Source organism: Eulemur rufifrons, chromosome 4, assembly GCF_041146395.1.
Source record: "Eulemur rufifrons isolate Redbay chromosome 4, OSU_ERuf_1, whole genome shotgun sequence".
In the NCBI taxonomy this organism is placed as follows: Eukaryota; Metazoa; Chordata; class Mammalia; order Primates; family Lemuridae; genus Eulemur; species Eulemur rufifrons.
Window position 1 is genome coordinate 81,967,128 of NC_090986.1, and position 21,208 is coordinate 81,988,335.

Here is a 21,208-nt window from a genome sequence, read left to right on the forward strand (position 1 = left end):
GTGCTTTGCACTTTACTATTCTTTCTACTTTTCATTGCCTATCTACCTGGCAACCTTCTACTCCACTATGTGGTAATCAGCTTATTCACATCCTTCAGGAAAAGATACAATCATTTCAAACATACTATTGCTACTGTCTTAAAGATACATCTATTATGGGAACTTCAACTTAAATACCATTCATATGTCTATCTCCCCACTGTGGGTATATAATTAATTCTCCTTTAGCATGTATAAAAGTCTCCGGTATTAACATAATATCAGCTGAATACTTCCAACAAATCAAGAAATTAAAAACTCTTTTACTGTTATGATCAGATTAAATTGGCTTCATTTTTCACCCCCACATTACAAAACATCACAATTTAGCACTCTACTTAAGCAACACATACCGTCATTTTGGTTCGGGATGTCTGACAACCCTGATCTGAAAAAAATAAACAAATTTAAAACAAGACAAATATACGTTCTTCCAAATTTTCTAAATCCCTATTTCTCATTAAATCTCACTGATTTAAAATGTTACTGAAGAAAATATTTTACACTATTTTAAGTGAAGAATCTCAAATTTGAAAAGTATAGAAATACAAAGTAAATAAATGGAATTAACCCTTTTCTTATTTCATCCCCTCCGAAAGTATACATTGCTTTGGGGGAAATACTATATTCTTAGATTTCTCTCTTAAATAAAATATAAAGTCACAGCTTCTAAATGTTTTGTTGTTGTTTCTCCCAACCTACTCTCCCAGAACATACAATTTGCTAAAAATGTACTTCATTTAAAATTGCGTATGACACCATAGGTAGATGACTGTTCTTTTAAAGTTTTTGTTACAAATTCTGTTTAGCTTCTCTCCACCCCAAATTAGGCCCTGTTTTCTCAATTAGCATTAAATTTTTAAAAAGGAATAAAATAAAAAGTAATACATTTATAGAAATATCATACAGGGTACTTCAGCCCAGAGAATCTATGGAATTTAAGTTGCTGTTAAAATATCTCCCTGATTCACGATCAGTGCTTTGGATTCAAACCTACGAATATAAAGACTGATGTTCAGAGTTTTCAATTTATCACCTAAATTATTACATACCATAATGTAAGTTTTCGGGTCCTTTCTGAGTTGTCATGTTGGGCTCGTTTTGCTGACAGTAGAAACGTAATAAGCAATGCTGATCACAGAAATGTTTCATTTCCCCACGCCACTGCACTCGCTCTTTCAGAGTTCCTTGAGATTTACAACAGTCACATCTTGCAGCCTTAATAAAAAAATGAAAGTTTCAGACATTTCAAATTAGAAGATTTAAAACAGCAAACATGTGTATGTATTTTTAAAAATTTCTAAAAGTTTATCAGTGATGATTATTGCCAAATGTGATTAAAAAAAGTCTGATAAAGAAAAAATATCATGTTTTATATGTTAATGTTTATAAACATTAAAATCCATAATAAAAAGTAAAACAAAAACAAAAACAAAAACAAAACGGAGCAATTTTATCTAATTGAAAAAATTCCTTTGTATACTTACCAGAAGTCAAAGACCAGCATTACAAAGATATTATAACTAAGTGAACACTGGTGGGCCAAATTGATGTTTCAATATTTTAAAATAATAATTTTGAGGGACAGAATGATATACTGCTAGAAGTCTCCTACAATCACATTAAACTGAAAATTTCTGATTAATGAACAGACTTTCCAGTTTAGCTGTAGAAGACCAGGGTAATTTTGAAGCAAGCTCTTATGGGAAACTTATGGATGTTAACTTGAAGTAATTTAGTTTTTCAATAGTTTAATATAAATTTGAAAAATCTTTAATGAACACACTGACTTAATTTTAATAACAAGAACTTCAAGTTCATTGAGTTTTAAAACAATCAATGTTTCATTATTAAAAAAACATATCTTAAGACAACCAATTTGATATATCTAGAAAAGCAATCAGCCCTACTGGTCCATAACTTAACATGCAAAAATAAAAATAAAATCAAACCCCTAAAATTCATATATAGAGTTATACTTTATAAGGGTAAATCAATAATCTAAGGACAGATTTTTGCTTTTTTGAGATCCCATTTTTGCTAGATTTTGCCCATTTTCACTATTTCTCATCTTGATCAATGAGTGTACCAAAAGATAGGAATGACTAATTTCAAATACAGTTCTTTTCCTAACTAAGTTTCTGATGTAGCAATAAACTACTATAATTTTTAAAATTACCCTTTGGCTTAACTAACAGCTTAGAAATTTTGATGTGAAACAACAAATATTAAATATTTTGCAGTTCATAATTGTAGCTGTGGTTTTTCCTTTATTACTCGAAATAATCTAGAGTTTTATACTGTGGATTTTTAATTCTCTCACTTTGTATCTCAACAGGAATTCTAAGAATAAATATCATGTCAAAATTCCTAGTCAGACGTATTAACAAATGATTGTGCTGGTAAACAGGTCTTATATAACAAATATACTCCAAGGTCAGTACACAGGCTTTTTTTTTTCTCTATGTCAGGTATTCCCCCTGCTGAATAAATGTTAAATGAATGAAGAGTTGTAGTATACAGTATGACTATCAAGTGATGCCAGTATCACATCCCCTGTTCAAAAACTTATGACTCCGAATTTTACATTGCTGGTACTATTATTATGTGGTAATCTCAGTAATAGTTGCACTTAATACCAACCTAGGTCATATTTTACTGAATAATTAAAAAAGTCCCTATGTTAAATTCTCACCAACCAAAAATTATTCTTCAAAATAACCAAAGAAGTGTTCCAGGTTCCAATTTCTTTTTCCCTTTCTATAATTCATACTCAAAGAAAAGAAAAAGCACAAAGGAAGGAAATGGAAGCTTAACAATCTAATTCACAGAGTCTGAACAGGCAAGAATAAAGCGAAAGTGCAGCTGTAGCCTGACTACCTCATTCACTGACAGACTGAAATACAAGCCCAAAACATCGTATCTGCTCTCTATAATTTTCACAACAGCCCTGCTAAATGGGTACTGGAAACTTAGACCCAAAAAGATTAAAGGACTTCACTGAGGCCAAATATTAAAAATGCAGAGACAGGATTCAAGCAGACAACCAAGTCAAAATGTGGGCTTCATCCTGACCACTAATAAAGACAAAATGAGTTATTCTTTTTTTTTTTTTTTTTTTTTGAGACAGAGTGTCGCTTTGTTGCCCAGGCTAGAGTGAGTGCCGTGGCGTCAGCCTAGCTCACAGCAACCTCAAACGCTGGGCTTAAGCGATCCTACTGCCTCAGCCTCCCGAGTAGCTGGGACTACAGGCATGCGCCACCATGCCCGGCTAATTTTTTTTTTTTTTCTATATATATTTTAGTTGGCCAGATAATTTCTTTCTATTTTTAGTAGAGACGAGGTCTCGCTCATTGCTCAGGCTGGTCTCGAACTCCTGACCTTGAGCGATCCACCCGCCTCGGCCTCCCAGAGTGCTAGGATTACAGGCGTGAGCCACCGCGCCCGGCCGAGTTATTCTAAATGGGAATAAAAATCCTAATATAGTACAAGTAAAATGTTTCAAGAAGATTCTCAGTATCTAAAACCCAAATTAATTTGTATAAAATTTATTCAAATCATTACACGTACTACACTGACTTCTAGTATATGGTAATATTTTCGTTTATATAATAATTTAGAAGGTCAAGGGCATAAAACAAACACATTCCACCAAAAGAATCCAAACAATGGGATCACCTCATCATTCTGTAATTATAGATGCTTGGGATTTGTAGTACCAATACCTGAAGCTCCTTTCTTCCAGAAGGCTCAAAACAAATTTAGATAATTTCTCTCTATCCAAAGAAAAACTGGGCAATATTAATGCCAGTTTACAAATGGAAACAAAATAGGTACGTATTTTTTCAGGCTGCAAGGATAGTGAGAACTTAATACTAATGATTCCAAGCTTAATGCCATAACCAAAATTTGGAGACTGTGAACTCCTTTTTTTGTTTGTTTGTTTGTTTTTTACATCCACTCCTGCAAACTCCTAATGAAGTTTTTGGAATTGAGCTAAAATATAACTGCCAATTTCAAAACATTGTTAATGACCATAATTCTTTACCAACACTAACACCACTCCATTCCACACCCCAGGGAGCTTATAAGAGAGTACTTTTAGAAAAGTTTAACATAAGAACTGAAATAAGTCTCTGGTTTTAAAAGTACTCCAACATTATCTACTTTGTGTTTTTTCATCATTGTGGTAAATTACAGATAGCATGTTAAGGGTTAAAAAAAACCAAAACCAGTAACTGCTTCAAACAATCTAAATAATAGGCATGTACTAAACAATCCAATCTATCAGCCAAACAGGAATTTTATCTTCTATAATTGACTAAAGGTTACTCAGCCTCTACTGACCCAGTCCCTTATCTTTTGGGGATAGTTTCAACTTCTCGTTTTTGGTTGATATATATATCCTTGTAACTTTCCTATCCACTCATTCTCTATTTCACCAAACAGACCTAATTTTGCAGGGGGGGAGCATGAATATGAATGAAATAGGGTATTTTACAGACAAAAGGAATTCTTTATGACTTCTGATTATAGCTTTCCAAGCACAATGGAGTGATTCACTAAAAATAAAAGAATGCAGTGATAGAAGGGTAGGTGATTGGGTACTATGGAAAGCATTTAAGTAACAGAAATTCTTCAGTTATTTAAAGCAAGAATATTAAATATTCTTTTTTAAAAATTAATTTACAAAAACAGACGTTATTTAAAAAAAATCAATATATCTAGCATTGTATACACAAAAATTATACACGCCCAATATTTTTTATTTAAGTCCCATAAGTCATACTCTCAGATTATTACAGGGCACTTGTATTAAAGAATTTAATATTGCTTACCATTCACTACTGGTTTGGAAAACAAATCAAAGCCTGTGTTAAAAAGCTGTGTAATCTAAAGTAATACAGTTCAAGAAAAGCTTAGTTCTATTAGGAAGTACTGTGACATATTTATGGGAAATAGTGGATTTTTTGAAATGTTATCTTTACCATTTACAAATCCTTCTAACTATTATTCCATCACAATACTAAATCCTCTTCCTTCAAAAATTTTAAACTTACACAGATCAAAAAAATTACCCTCTGATCTGGTTTCACATGATACCTGGAAACATTTACTTTGAGGAAAAGTAAAATCGACTTCCTTCTAAAAAGCTATCTTCTAAAAGATGTTAATTTTATTTTCAGCATTTTGGTTGCATGATATCATAGATTTCTTATTTCAATTTAAAAGACAAAGTATTTAGTAAATCTCTATTTTAAATCGAAATGCAAACCATTACAGAGACCAGAAAACATAAACCTTTCAAAGTGTGTTGTCAACTGAAAGAAACATATGCAGAAATTTTAAAAACATAATATTAAATTTAAATAAATAAAAATGTAAAAGTTACTTATACTCTAGGTAGTCTCTTAATCTGAAGCACAAAAATAAGAAAAGGTACAAATACAACATGTGTGCTCCTCTGGGTAGGTAGCAAATGATCATGACTGACCGTGAAATAACTGCCAGATCAGCTAGCTGCTGTTTTTGAAGTTTCCTTGATGAGGCACATTTTAAAATTTGCATTAAAGTTTATTTTTCTGATAAGCTGGATTGATTTGTAGAGTCACAGTTTTTCATGGACTAAAATCTAAAATTTTTAGTACTTAAAAAAAGATAAACTGTGAAATGGAAAGACGGTAAAAAAAAAAACCTTGTAATTAGTGTGAAGTCAATTTACCATATTTTCAAGATAATAGTATGATGAGAGTAGTGAATTGAAGGAATTCATGAAAGGTGTAATAAAATACAGTTCGACTCAGTAGAAAGCACAGAGGACACAGTTACTGTTTGATCACAGTAATGGCTGCCTGCACAGAAAGGCCAAGGATGAATGAAGAGGAGGGACTCTTCACATGTTAAAGGTTGTATTGCCTACTGATTGTTTATCAGTCTCTGTGGCTGATGCCTGTAATCCTAGCATGAAGAGACCAAGGCGGGAGGATCACTTGAGGCCAGGATTTCAAGACCAGCCTGAGCCACATAGTGAGACCCCATTTCAGAAAGAAAAGAAAGAAAAGAAAAGAAAAGAAAAGAAAAGAAAAGAAAAGAAAAATCAGCATTGTTATTTACTTTATCAATTCCTACCATGTGACAAAAACACTCTTACCTTTATTCCTCAGATTAGTATAATATGTAATAATGCTATTGTGCATATTACACAAAGATTTATTGGGTTTAAAATAAGACAAGGGATATATAATAAAAATGTGTTTATGTACAGAATATTCATAGTAAACATTAGATAATTATAACTTATTCTGTAATATATTTCTTATATATTCAGAAATATACTACTTTGTTGAATTTCATCACTGAACATTGCATAAATGAAAACAGAAACAATTATCCTTTAAAATAACTAGCAAAATGGAACAAATGACACCTACAATAATATGGTCTTTTGCCAAAGAGCACATCTTTGATTTCCCACAAAAGAAAAAGGAAAAGATTTCTCTATTTTAATTTATAAGTAACTTTTTTTAAATAACGGGAAATATTCAAAGAAGCCAAACAGAGAAATACATTCAGTGTGTACTGTGAATAAAAAACAAAATCCTCCAAGAAAGATTATTTCAAAATATTAATATTTTAGATTCATAATTACATAATTAGGCAAAAATTTATACAAAAAAACGACAGGGAAATCATCATTATCGCATGGTAACAACTTCTGTCTCAAACAGTAAGATACATTATAAAAAGGAAAACAGGCATAAGAATAAAATGGAATCCCGAAATTTATAATCACTAAATCCCTTTATTATTTTGAGAGGTTTTCAAAAATAAAATCTCCTAAACAATGGGGAGGAAGGTGCATTTGTGTGTGCTAAACTAAAACTGAGCATTTCAAACCACCCATTTTCTGGATGATTTCTCAAATACACTACTGTCTAAACAAAAGGTTGTTTCAGACTAAAAAAAATGCCATGTTTGAGGGTGTTCGTATGTTTGTCCTCTGTGTAATTTCTAAAATTTGAGCCTTAATTTTAAGGTCAAAATCATTCAGAAACAAAAGTAAAATAATAAAGTAACTTTTTAAAAAGTGCAACAAAACTTTTAGTCTCAATTATTTCACCTCCAACAACTTGAAAAGTATCTATCTCTTTTTATTTATAAAATGCTAATTAATATGCTGAATTGTAGATATTCAGGAATTGCACGGAGAATTGCTGCAATTCTCCTAGTAGTGTTATTTTAATACTAACCACCTTCACAGAGAACTAAACAGTATTCTCCATATTTCAACTATTTTACTGTTTGTTGCTTTAGAGGTGTCTTACAATTCTGAAGTCATGATGATGTCTGTCTTCAAAAAATGCTTTACAATTGCATCTACAGGAAGTTTTAGCATTGAGATGGTTTTCCATGTTATTGACACAGGAATTAGTAACTTTTTCTTGAGTAATACCTGAATACCCGAAGTCCAAATTTACACTCATTTTCTTATCTAGAAAGAAACTAATGCAATGGGCCAAAAGAGACTTATCTCAACTTTTTAAAAAGTAGATTTTAATAGGACACACACACACATATTTATTTACAGTTTCAAATTAAAAGTTTTTGGTCTCCAATGTCCTTTCAATTTGAAAGTCTCCAAAAATCCACAATTAAAAAGGCAAAAAAGAACAAAATGTTTTTAAGGCCGGGTGTGGTGGCTCACGCCTGTAATCCTAGCACTCTGGGAGGCTGAGGTGGGCGGATCATTTGAGCTCAGGAGTTCGAGACCAGCCTGAGCAAGAGCGAGACCCCATCTCTACTAAAAATAGAAAGACATTATATGGACAGCTAAAAAAATATATATAGAAAAAATCAGCCGGGCATGGTGGTGCATGCCTGTAGTCCCAGCTACTCAGGAAGCTGAGACAGGAGGATTGCCTGAGCTCAGGAGTTTGAGGTTGCTGTGAGCTAGGCTGACGCCACGGCACTCACTCTAGCCTGGGCAACAGAGTGAGACTCTGTCTCAAAAAAAAAAAAAAAAAAAATGTTTTTAAAACATATCCCAAGTATCTAAAACAATTTCCTGCTAATGTTCAACACTGATAATGTAGTAAAAAATGTTTCTATTTAGTGAAATAAAGACACAACAAATTTTAGGGAAATAATCTGTTTTGTTAAAAAACTACACTGCTGAAATACAGGTACATCTTAGTCTTTTGGTAATGCCTAAATTATATAAAAACAAAAAAAAATAAAAATGCTACTTCAAGTTATAAAGAACAAACTGAAATGACAAAATAATTTTAATGAACAGTATAATAAGGGCTAGGCCTAAAGTGTGTACATTTTTAAAATAAGTTGCCATATTTGTAATGGTAACAGCTACACAATATTTTTCAATACTGGTTAAAGTAGCTGCTGTAATAAAAATTTGGAGTTACTCGCCTTGTAATACCAATCCTGAAATTTTTTACAGCAGTCATCACTGCAGAAATCTCTCACGACACCATCAAGTTCTTTAGTTGCTCCCTTCTTACACAGCTGAGAACAATAGTTGCAAGTAACACATCTCAATCCTAAACGTCTTGCAAAATCCTGTTTGTACAATAATTTGCAACCTGAAAAATATAAGGTTTAAATATTAAAACAAAAAAAAAAAAAGAAAGAAAAACTGTTCAACTGAGACAGATCTTCTAGGTCAAACAGATTCTTTCTATCCTGAACAAAACTGTAAACCTACTGTAATCAACACCAATCTGTAAAAACTGGAACAGAATATGGAATACTATATAATTATATGTTATATATTATATATTATCTAACATGTGGGTTCAAATAATTAACATTTTAAGACATTAACATCCAGTAATGTCTCAGAACTATTTTATTTGATCTATTTAAATAGAATCTTGCTTAAGCATCAGAGTAAGCACACCACAAATAGGAATTTTAGAGAAATGAAACAATGCAGACCACTGAAAGGCTCTGAGTAAATTTATAGAAATGTTCAGCTAAGTTGACATGTTAGCCAAATTTTCAAACTTACCTCTCTTACATGGACTCTTAGGGACATTAAGTGGTTTACAGACTTGCCCAGAGAAAATACTTTGTTATCTATTCCTTTTATAAAATGTTTTTATTTACGATATAAATTCGTTATTTTAAGTATGTTTACATATCAATCTTATTTATTCCCTATAATATCTCTATAAGGATTAAATAATCTTCCATATTTCCATTCATACTGTGCCACTTAAGTAGAACGACCTTTCACTCATATATATCTACTGAAATCCTATCCTAACTTTAATAAGGAGCTCAAAATTACACCTCCACCACAAACTGCCCACATCGACCTAGTTTTAAATGATCTTTCCTATCTATAAACATGAAGTGCAACTGTTTTCTATATAATTTATTTGGCAATCATTTTTGTAATGGCCTATGACTTCTTTTCTGTTACCTTGAACGAGATTTAAAAACATTTTAAAAATTTACCTTTATTAGCTTTATCTAACTAGATTTTGATGATAGTACTAGGCATTATGTGTTTTATTTCTGACAGGTTCCAGCAGAGAACTAGGTATAGTAACAGAAAGCAAAAAATATGTCATTTAACAGGAAAAAAAGATCCTTTTTAACCTGTTATTAAATCCATCTAAATTTATAAATTTCTCTAATTGAAAATTATGTTCTTAAATGTCAATTGCCCATTTGCTAATTGTCTACATTTTAGTAAAGTCCATATAACCTAAATGTATAATATCACTGACATGTGAGCAATCAACATCAATATGTTCTTATGAATCATTAAGACTGAGATTGTACAAAAACCCAAGTGTAAAAAGACAAATTAATTCTGTATCAGTCTTTTCAATGAAACATTTTAAGATCTGTTATTTTTCCTTATAGGCTTTGCTCTTAAATAACAGTAAAATATGGTTACCTTCAATTCCAGGTGAAGTGTATAAAATTAAACTTAGATAGGAATGCCTTGCTTTATAAGCAGTACCCTCTTACAGACATGAGTCTATATTACATATGAAAAGTATAAATGAAGGCACTAGTTTAATGGACTTATAAATCTTTCAATTTTGCTGTCATTCCCTGCTGTCGGCATTTAGGACTTTCCAAACTTCCTTTTGCCCCAAACTAGCAGTAGAAATCCATGTAAAAAGTAGATCTAAGAAAAACTTTTAAAACCTCAATAAAAAATAATAGATGAAGATTCCATGCCCTGGGAAAGAATAGAAAGTGAAAAGCCAACTTAGAACAAGAATGTGACGTTCTGGAGAATAGGAGTAATAAGAAGAGGCCCAAACCCACAGCTACAACCCTAGTTCCTATCTCTGAAGAAGTAGATTTAAAACTTGAGTTTACTTCTAACTGGGCGCAGTGGTGTGTGCCTGTAATCCCAGCTAATCCAGAGGCTGAGGTGGGAAGATCACTTAAGCCCAAGAGTTCAAGACCAGCATGGGCAATATAGTGAGACCTCATCTCAAAAAAATAAATAAATAAAAAAACAATCATTTGAACTTGAGTTCATTTCTATAATCTGCTGCCTGGCACCAGAACAGCAAAAAGGAGGAAGATGAGATGAAAGGAAATTTTTCAATATACTGTAATAGAACCCAGTGTTTCCCTGGCATCCTTAATTGAACACCAAAAAGTAGCTTCCCATTGTAGCACTGCCGCATGTGATTTTCTTTCGGGAACATTATATTGCAAACCTTTGTAGGCTAGGCAGTAAATGCTGGGCAGGGAAAATGAAGCTAATGGACAATTCTAATCCACTTGGAAAACCAACTTTCAGACCATAATGTTTAGATATAACATGGTATGATAATGCTTTTATTTTATTCTAAAACTTTCTTGTAATGGAATAAGAGGTTACCAAATTTTTAGAGATAAAACATCTTAAGACCCAGAGGTCTACAAATGCATACAAAATAACAAAGCAAGTCAGCAGAAAAGTGAACTCTATTTTTTTGTTCAGTGACATTAAAACTGTGAGGCTACTCTTGATATATGTAGTTATATATTTTTAAAATATTTTGGCAAAAAAACATTAAATATCAATAAAAGTTATCAACACTGTATATACACTTGCCTTCACTACAGAAAGGTCTCTTAACGCCAGAGAAATTTACTGTTTCATGAAGAGTCTTCTCCTCTTGACAGTATTCGCAATATGTAACTATGCAATGCAACTTCTTATAGTCATCTGAACAAGTTTTGCTGCAGAACTGATGCACTTTGTTCTAAATGCACAATAGGAACCTTGGTAAGTATATGACAACCACCTCAAGAATAAGTTTAAGAAATAAACAATCCACTTTTACAGAAACAAAGTTAAACCATTTACCTATTTAATGTTACGACCCTTGGGGATACATTTCCCATAGGCCACAGACAACTAGTTTAACCAATTCACTGCTAAATTTAAACATAGCTCCACAAAATCCAATACCATTAACTACTCTTAAATTACTCAGTTAAAGAGTAAAAATATCACTAAAACAAGATGGCAATCTGGTGCTGCTAATAGGATTGAAGGAATGGGAAGAAGAAAATGAAGATACAACACAGGTAAGCTACAAAAAGATGAGAATTATGACACTAATAACATTTTCAACCAAAAAGAAATATTCTTTGTTGAGGACAGGAAAGTAGGCTCAGTCATATTCCTATAACACCTTGATAATAACAGATGTATCACAGGTAAAGTATTCTATTTGGTATCATCACACAGGATGCTGCTAAACTTAAGACAGAGTTATTTCCCTTGAATGGAACATGGTTTGTTATTATTTAGTTATTTACCTTGGCCCCAAATCCAAACTAGCCAGAGCTACTTTTCAAATACCCACCCGAGCAGTTACGAACATGCTAAAACTTACAGGGAGGTAGCTTTTCTGCCCTGTTATTATGGAGGATACAGACTAAGTCTAAACCATCTACTTAATACCTAGCAAAGATACCTGAAGACCAAAATAAGGAAGGTGAAAGAGTCTAGGAAACAATTCAAGTAGTAAGGCAATCATTAGTAGAAAGTTGCCCTGTTATGACTATATAACTTAAAAGAGGAAGAAGGCAACAAAGAAGCCACACTGCCAAGTATGGAGAGAGAAGCAAGAGGCCCCACAATTCCCAATCTCCTAAGGGACAAGCTCAACTCTCACTCAGCATGACAGTTGTCTTTTAGCTGCTTCCAACATTTAACCTCTGTGTAAATAAAAGCAACACAATGACACAACTACAGAAGTGGGTAGCACTGACATGGACATGGTGGAAAAGATCTCACTTTCATCTAGTATTAAATCAAAATTTAGTTCATGCAGGATCTTCATTTCCTATATGATACTATTCTTTGTGCTTGCTAATGGATTTCTTTCCTCATTTCCAAATCATTCCTTTATCTCTTATAAGGCCTTCAACATTCTTACTATTGTTACTTAAAGAGCATTAGTCACTGAAAACATCACTGGACAATGACGATCTTAAAGAATGACTGGTTGCTATGGAGACAGCACCAAACAAAATAATAAACTAAAAAAATTTTTCCAGTCACTACACTGTTAAAATAACGAAATTTCAGATTTCCAAAGTATGTTGGAATCATGCAGTAAAGATCTGGGTACCAACTTTTGCCTAAGACTTAGATACTGAGTGACTTGCCAATAGTTGCTAATAAATTTTGTCTCAAAAACAGTCTGTTGCTAGTACTACACCTTGTATATCATTTTATTACTTACTCCATGCCCTACCTCCCTGACCTACCACGCCTAAAAAAAAATGAAAAGAAAGAATGGCCAAAGGTGTACACTGCTCAAGAAAGCAATGGGCAGCCAGGGCTGCTTCGTCCACCTGGCCATCTCTTACCCCTCATGGAAACAAAAGTCAACAATCAGAGTTGTTGCTAATGGCAAAAAGACATGACGAAATAAATTAGTAAACTAGTGAAGGTAATAGTGATAAGAAAGGGCAGACAAACTTGTATTAGGATTCATAGGCCTCTATTCTTTTATTAAAACACAATTATAAAATGTTAAATAACAACATAGTATATAACAAATTCTGATTTTTACAGGTACTGGGTAACACAAGATATTATAGTTCAGATATTATTTTTAAGGACAGGGAGAAAAATAACGTACACATAGTCGCTCCAGGTATGTAGCTAAACAAAGTGACATTCTGTACACTATTATGAGTGTAATATACCCTGAATACGACTTCAACAGTTTTTCTTTGACTTAAAAAGAAAGAAATCCTCTGTTGGTTCCACTCCCACATAAGAGAGCAAATAATCCAATCACCACAAAATCTGAAAAGCCAAGAAATAGGTTTCCTGATGGAAATACCTTAGTTATACTAGACATTCACTTTAGCACTAGATAATATACATTATAAAATGTGACTTGCCTCCCATTCCAGGATTTCTGGTTTTGAACAAAAGGAATTTTTGCAGTAGTTGCATTTCAGCTGAATATCACTTGGCGCTACAAACTGGCCATTTGGAGATGACTGCATACTTAGAGCCTAAAACAAAGAACAGAATACACTGAGCCTGATATGCATTTTAGAGTTTCTATTTATGATCATTGTCAAATATCCACTATGTCCAGAAAGTAATATATATCTTGCTTAAAAATTTTTCAGCATATAAAACTACATTTCTGAATTTTATCTTTAAAAATTATACTAATATACAAAGTTAGTTTTATGACATTGAAACTGAACTTATTTTTTACCACAGGATTACTGCTATTTACCTAAAATAAGAACATAATATGAAAAAGAAAAAATCATACAGTTTAACGATAATTTGTTCACTTAAAGCAAATGTAAGCAAATAATAGTGAGGTTATTTGCTCAAGTTCTAAACTAGCAAATAAAAGTGAAAAAAAAAAAAAAACAAAACCAGCTTCTATTGCTCTCTCCAAAAACCATCAAATGTCTACTTTACAAATAATCTGTCCAACTAACTGCATTAATTGCTATAAATTTCATCCCAAGTCTAGCAGTGAGATCAGCCTACATTACTTTTAAAAACTGACCATTTCTTCTACAAAGTTAGGGGGAAAAAGATGTACAGATTGATCTTTGTTTTAAAGTTAAAACAATCCGTAGAATAAGACAGGGATATAAGTATACATGAACTTTAGAAGTTTTTCCTTCTAATTCCTAAGTGCTAAGTACACAGGTATTTAATTATCATTCTTTTTAACCATATAACACATTATAAACATAAGTATATAATCTTCTGAATGTATGAAATAGTTAATTATATATTTAAGGTAAGTGGGGGAGGAAAGAAATTTTTATCATTTTTAAAACTTCTGCATACACTGTACAACACAAACTTTGTGAAAAAAATAAAACATGCAGATTTAAGACTATTCAGGTGAATAAACTTTTTAAATAAAAACCATCATTACCCTACAGTTTCCAAAAAATTGAGCCTCATTAAACCATTCTTCCTAAACAAATGAAATACGTTATAGTCTGAATGTTTGTGTTACCCCCAAATTCATATGTTGAAATCCTAGGCCCCAAAGTGATGGTACCAAGAGGTGGGGCTCCCAGACCCACCCTCACGGTCTAATTAGTGCCCTTATAAAAAACGCCTGAGAGAGCTTGTTTGCCTCTTCCACCATGTGAGGACATAGTGACGGGGTATCACCAGACAATAAATCTGCCAAAGCCTTATGCTGGACTTCCCAGACTCCAGAACCATGAGAAATAAACTTCTGTTTATAAGCTACCCAGTCTAAAGTATGTTGTTATAGCAGCCTGAATAGACTAGCATAGTTCACTATCCTATTATCTTAACTTTTAAAAGGAAAAACATCTAATAAAGACATACAGTTCAAAATATATGGTTTACTTTGAGATGAAGAAAAAAGACAAAAATGTTGCTTTTCTATCTGTCAACTTTGTATTATTTATATGCAGACCGAGTGATGAGGCTGCCTGTAGGCTTATCCAGATGCATTTCTCAAAATTAAGAGTCTAAATTAAGTACAGTTGGCCCTATGTGTCCATAGATTCAACCAAGGATCAAAAATTTTTAAAAAATTAAAAAAAAAAAGATGGTTGTGTCTGTATGAACACGGGGAGTCCTTTTTTTCTTTTACCCTTGTCATCATCCCTTAGCAATAGAGTATAGCAACTATTTATATAGCATTTACATTGTATTAGGTATTAGAGGTTATCTAGAAATGATTTAAGTATATGGGAGGATATGCACGGGTTATGCAACTACTATGCCATTTTACAACAGGGACATAGGCATTGTGGATTTCTACAGATGTAGGAGGTCCTAAAACCAATCTTCCAAGGATACTGAGGGACAACTGTATTTCTTAAAAATATACAATGCATATATATACAGAAGGTCTTACCAAGTAATGGGCAATACAAGTTTCAATTAAATTTTTCAATTTACCCAACAACATCAAAAAGGAATAAAGTTCAAGATCTGACAAGCAGCATGCCATAGACGCTACCCTTCTCTCTTCTAATTAATCATTATTCCTTAATTTCTCGTTTAAGAAAAGCCAACAAAGCAGAAACAATATTTATCACTGTAAGGATGTATAATGGCTATGATCCCAATTGCTAAAAATTTAGTCTTGAATGTGGTTTATCACCTGAGCTTGGTGAGGATACAACTAATAACAAAAATGACATTCACTTGGTTGAATTTTAAGCCTCAATTTAAATGCTAGTGTTATAGTAACTATTATAACATACTTCAGAGACTATGTTTTCAGTTCAAATAAATTAACATAAGAGCACAGTACCTGGAACAAAGCAGAATTGTTGGATGAATTAATTCATGAAGCATGGCTTTATGCACGGGTTTGAACCTTTGGGTAATACCCTGAAATTTTCACACACAACAAGTAAACCTAATCGTACCGCCTAACTAATACTTGAATCCCCTCTAAACTATTCCTTCTTAGTGATCAACTACGTTAAGTTCGAACACTTCCAGTAATCTATTTTCTGAGATTATCCATACTCCAAATTTGAAGAGGTATGTCAGAAAGTTCTTTACATTTACCAAAATGGAAAGTATCTCCCTGAAACTGATACTGTATTAAATTAAAGCCCACTATAAGAAGTCTAATCCCCTCTTTACATGGCCCATTTCTAACATACGAAGAAAGCATGTATTCTTATCACTTCTAGGCTAAATATACCTAAATCCTTCATCTATTTTTCACAGAGTTCCTCTTAAGGGTCACATTCAAAAAAAATTTTTTTGGAGAGAGAGTCCCACTAGGTTGCCCAGTCTAGTCTCACTCAAATTCCTGGGCTCAAGCAATCTTCCTGCCTCAGGTTCTTGAGTAGCTAGGATGACAGGCACAAGCCAAAGCATCCAGCTAAGATTTACAATTTATTCAAACCATCTAATAAAAAAAATACTACACATTAGGCACTGAGCTCAACTATATTAAAATTTATTTTCCTTCAAAAGTCTATATCATAGTAACAATTAAAATGTCAATTAGATTATTCGTGCTAAAAGTAGAGAGCTGGTACACCCAGGCATTCTGTGACTCTAGAATCTCCACCCTCCAATTTGACCCTCAACAAACTGTAAAAATTCACCGATAAGATAAAGGTAAAGCATATTACACTGTTTATTTTCTATATGTATTTTACTGGGAACAGGGGTAATTAAAAATAAATAACAAACCTGAAATTTAGCCACACAACTGGAATTGCAAAAGTTATACAGTTTTCCATCAGGCATTGTGGCTTGGTATTGAGGTAAAGAGTTTCGCTTACAAAAATGGCAAATAATTCCCAAACCTAGGAGGAAAAAGGTATATATCTGATTTCATTATAAGGTAATAAGTTTAAAAAAAATCTTAACTGCTGAGATTATTTTTTAAAGTAACCTTCTGTAAACTATCCTTTTATTATCTGCACCTTAAATAGAAAAGATTATTTGTACCTTAAAAAATGCTGTCAAAAAAGAAGACTGGTATTGTCCCTAAAACATACCTGATTACATCAAAAAAATCTCAGTTTTAGATAATTTTTTTGGATGGAACAACAATTTTAGCTAAGAATACAGATATAGAAAGAGCTTCAAAAAATTAAAAGTAGTACAGAATGATCAAAATAATTACAACAGTTTACAATAAGAAAGTTTAGTGTGGTAATAAAAATTTTAAAATAAAAGCAGTTAAAAACAAGGATAAGAGCAAAGTTAAAGGAGTAGTTACTTGTGCAAAAAGTAATTGTGCTGTAAAGTTTAACTTTCCAAATACCTGAAACTTACTTTGTGATTTTGCATATTTTGTCTTGTGACTGTTCATACAAGCAGTTGAACAATATGGCTCCATATATCCGTTAGGACCTATACACTGAGTCATATCAAAAAACCTGCACTGTGTTCGGCAACCAGTGCAAGTTGTCAGTTTTCCATATTTCTAAAATATGAAACATAAAAAGATAACTTTAAAAATCACAACTTAACTAGAAAAAAATTATCATATTTTTCATTACACTATTTGTCTCTGCAAACAATTCTGTTAATCCCTAAACAGGATTAGTCAGAAGTCTGGATGCCAACTCTTAACTACAACAACTGCTAAATTTGGTTCAAAAAAGTAATGACCATCAGCTAAGTCAGCTTCAAAAATAGAGTGTTTTTCTCTGTTAGCTTCATTGAACAGAAACCCTGCATATAGTTAAGGAAGAACTCAAAATCTAGGAAAGGCACAGTATTTTTTGTTTACAATGAGACCACACTTCTTTGTCATGTGGCAGAAGAAATTAAATGGAGCTATGAAATATAAGCCTCAATAATCAAGATTTGATCAAAAGTACATCAAAGGAAGAGTTTAAAGACTTTAAATACTATTTCCATTGAGCTGCTATTGTTCCAAGCACTTTTTAGATCTTCTCTTAAAAAATGATTTACTACCTATCTGCTACATTTAAACCTCATTTGACCACAATAAAATACAAAATTTTTTTTAATTCAACAAATGTTTAAACTACATTGAAAATGATTTTTGGTTATTAACTAAAGTTAGTAATTAGTCAATAGACAATAAAGTTAATCTTCCTGCCACAAGTGAATACAGTCATGTACCGTATGACGATGCTTCAAAGATGGACCACATATATAATGGTAGACACAGAAGGAAATAATACCATATTTTAACTGTACCTTTTCTATGCTTAGATATGTATAGATACACAAATACTTACCATTGTGTTTTAACTGCCTACAGTATTCAGAATAGTACCTTGCTGCACGGATTTGTAGCCTAAGGGGAATAGGCCATACCATACAGCCTATGTGTGTAGTAGGCTACACCATCCAGGTTTGTGTAAGCACACCCTATGATGTTCACACAATGATGAAATCGCCTACCGATGCATTTCTCAGAACATATACCCGTCATTAAGTGATGCATGACTGTATTTGCCAACAATGAGGTAATTCAAAGAAATGAGATAAAGACCAAGGGGGGGAGAGGGTGCTTTAAAAATTACAAGGAAAAAAGCAGTAGCACTGAAATATGAACAGTCTTGCAAAAATATAATTCAGATGAACTGGTATGTTTATATTAAAAAATTGACCTGATAGTCATAATTAGAAATCAACCATAAGGAACAGCAAGCCTTCAAGTGCAACTTGTTTTTTGATCCTCTTTCTGAGTGGTTATAGAATTTCTTGCCTTAAGTTAAATCAAATATCACAAATCGTGTTACAAAATAATTGTATCCATCTTTCTACCTGATGTTGCAATGATTTAACTCCATCTTCATACCCAGGAGAATGTAGTACAATATGAAAATATAAGAAAGCCTCAAAGTGTTCCATGGATGGGTGAATAACAGATGTCAAGGAAGATGACAATCAAGCCAAAAATAACACATGAAATGGATAAACTGCATGGGAAAATTTCACAAACACCACAGGATTTCAGAAAATGAAGGTAATAAACTGAAGGCAAAAATAACCAAAAGGAAAAAAAAAAATACTACCAACATCAAAAAAAGAAAACAACTTTCTCAGTTTCCAACGAATAGAACAACCATGAGAAAACATAGCTATTTATGTGCCAGGAATGTATGTACTATTCACTCTTATACTATAAAAAAAAAAATGCATGCTGCCTATTACTCATTTACCCAAATGTAGCCTAAAGGAAACCCTAGATTTTACTCTTCAAAGTGGAAATCAACTCATTCTTCATCTCTGCTAGGCCCCTAAAAGAAGTACTTATCAACAGCAAAAGAACGATAACAAGGAACAAATAAAAATGGCTGCAAATATTGCATCTAATTATCACTTTTCCAATGGTACAAGGACAATAGAGGAGAATATTCTAATTTTTTGTGTTCCTGAGATCTATTTGATGACTTAAATTTTTATACTAGAAAAAGGACAAAAGAAAGCAGATCAATAATAGAAGATAAAAGAATGTTTAAAACCTAAAACCACAGTGTAAATTAGTAATACTAAAAAACATCGACGACATCTGCCACCGTGTTTTGCAGGGTTAGAGAAAAAAATAAACCAGCTCACACTAGATGTACGTATGAGACCTCCAGGTATCAGCACCTATAAAGAATTCTTTTACCAATACAAATGAAGCCTAAACATCTACTCAAACCTTGGATTTGATTTTAATTATAAACATTCAAGTTGACAAAGTGAGTCTTATCACTTGGATGTGATTCTGACACTGATTTTATTGGCAGAATGATTAAATAATTATTAACAGTTTTAAGACATCAAGTAAACAAGGAGCTAGGCAACTGGTCCACACTGACAAGTACTTTTACCTGAAGAGAATGAGAAAGTACTATCAGAAAGACAGAATCATTAGTATTGAGATTATTTCAACACCACCACTTTCATAGCTACCACTGCTTCAAAAACTAAAGGACCCATTTAAAGAAAGAGTATTAGCAAAAAAGGAGATATAATTTCATGCCATGTTTGCTCAGCTTCAAATGTATTAAAAATAATCTTTTAAATTTCATACAAACTTTCAATGCATCCTATAAATTTGCATTTAATGATGTAAATGAAAAAAAATTAAATGGAACAAATTCAGAATTTAAATATTCTCTTTTTAGGCATGGGGGAAAATAAGCCTACATACAACTGTGGTAAAAAAGAATAAGACAGAACTGATTGAAATAAGATATTGGTAAGGTAAAAAGTAGGTATCATGGGGAGTTTATGGCAAATTGGTTCATTTTCAGTCTACTAATTTAAAAGGTGTACCTTATATTTTAGTTTTAACTAATTTCACATGAATATCAAAATTAACCTTCACATGATTTTATGCATTTAACACATTAACTGCCATGTGCATTGTATTTAACTCACTCTAGTTTTGAGCCTGGGGCCTCGTGAAGCATATATAACTCACAGGTCTCTTGACCGTGGGAGCAGCATGGTGCACAGGCAACTCACACTGCCATGCTATATCATACATGTTACATGATGGGTGGCCCCATGGGCAAAACCCTGCAGTTGGCTCGTGAAAATCTTACTTGTTGATGTTCTTACTGTTACAATTAATGTTGACAAATTAATTCTGAAAATGTGGATTCAATGAATAGAAATCAATAAATTCCATTTTTCTACTTATGTTTACCTTTAAATTACACTTAAGTCTCATAAGTCAAGAAAAACACTTTACCTCTATGAACCACTTTTCAAGTTTTCACATTACTTTTTACATTACTAATTTTCAAGTTTTCATATTATTTTTTCATTGATGTATGTTTTAGGAAAAAGCATTCTACACAAAAGTACACATTACATTTGCTGCATTTCCATGCTGTCTGTTTACATCTTTTCATGGCATATTCACGTCCTTTCTCAGCTTGTGTTTTTTCATAACACACAGTACATCTTCTTCTGGCAGAGCCCATGTTCACGAGGGAACAAGTCACAGATGGTGAGGGAAGGGACGGCACCGCAGATGTTTCATCTGTCTGGAGCAGTTTTAGGCAAACTTGTTCTTTGAATTTTGTGATCGAGATCTTCTTTTTGTTCACAACTCTGTAGAGAACAAGTGAGTTCACCAAAGCTGATCCTGTGATTAGCTCTATTGCTAATTTTCTGAACCACTTTATGCCACGTCTCAAAGAACATGAATATGACTTCAGCTGATCTGAGAGGTCAATG

At 32.7% G+C, this 21,208-nt stretch overlaps 1 protein-coding gene across 1 annotated transcript in view; it reads right to left on the bottom strand.

Annotated features, from left to right (window-relative positions):
* The window catches only part of ZMYM2 (zinc finger MYM-type containing 2), an 82,873-nt gene that overhangs the window by 25,713 nt on the left and 35,952 nt on the right, over window positions 1–21,208 (bottom strand). The window contains exons 8-14 of the mRNA XM_069467461.1: window positions 17,324–17,474; window positions 16,733–16,848; window positions 13,447–13,563; window positions 11,132–11,282; window positions 8,467–8,639; window positions 1,092–1,257; window positions 393–427 (exon numbers count right to left, since the gene is read on the bottom strand). Coding sequence (XP_069323562.1) covers window positions 393–427; window positions 1,092–1,257; window positions 8,467–8,639; window positions 11,132–11,282; window positions 13,447–13,563; window positions 16,733–16,848; window positions 17,324–17,474 — 909 coding nt within the window. The remainder of the gene's footprint in view (window positions 1–392; window positions 428–1,091; window positions 1,258–8,466; window positions 8,640–11,131; window positions 11,283–13,446; window positions 13,564–16,732; window positions 16,849–17,323; window positions 17,475–21,208) is intronic.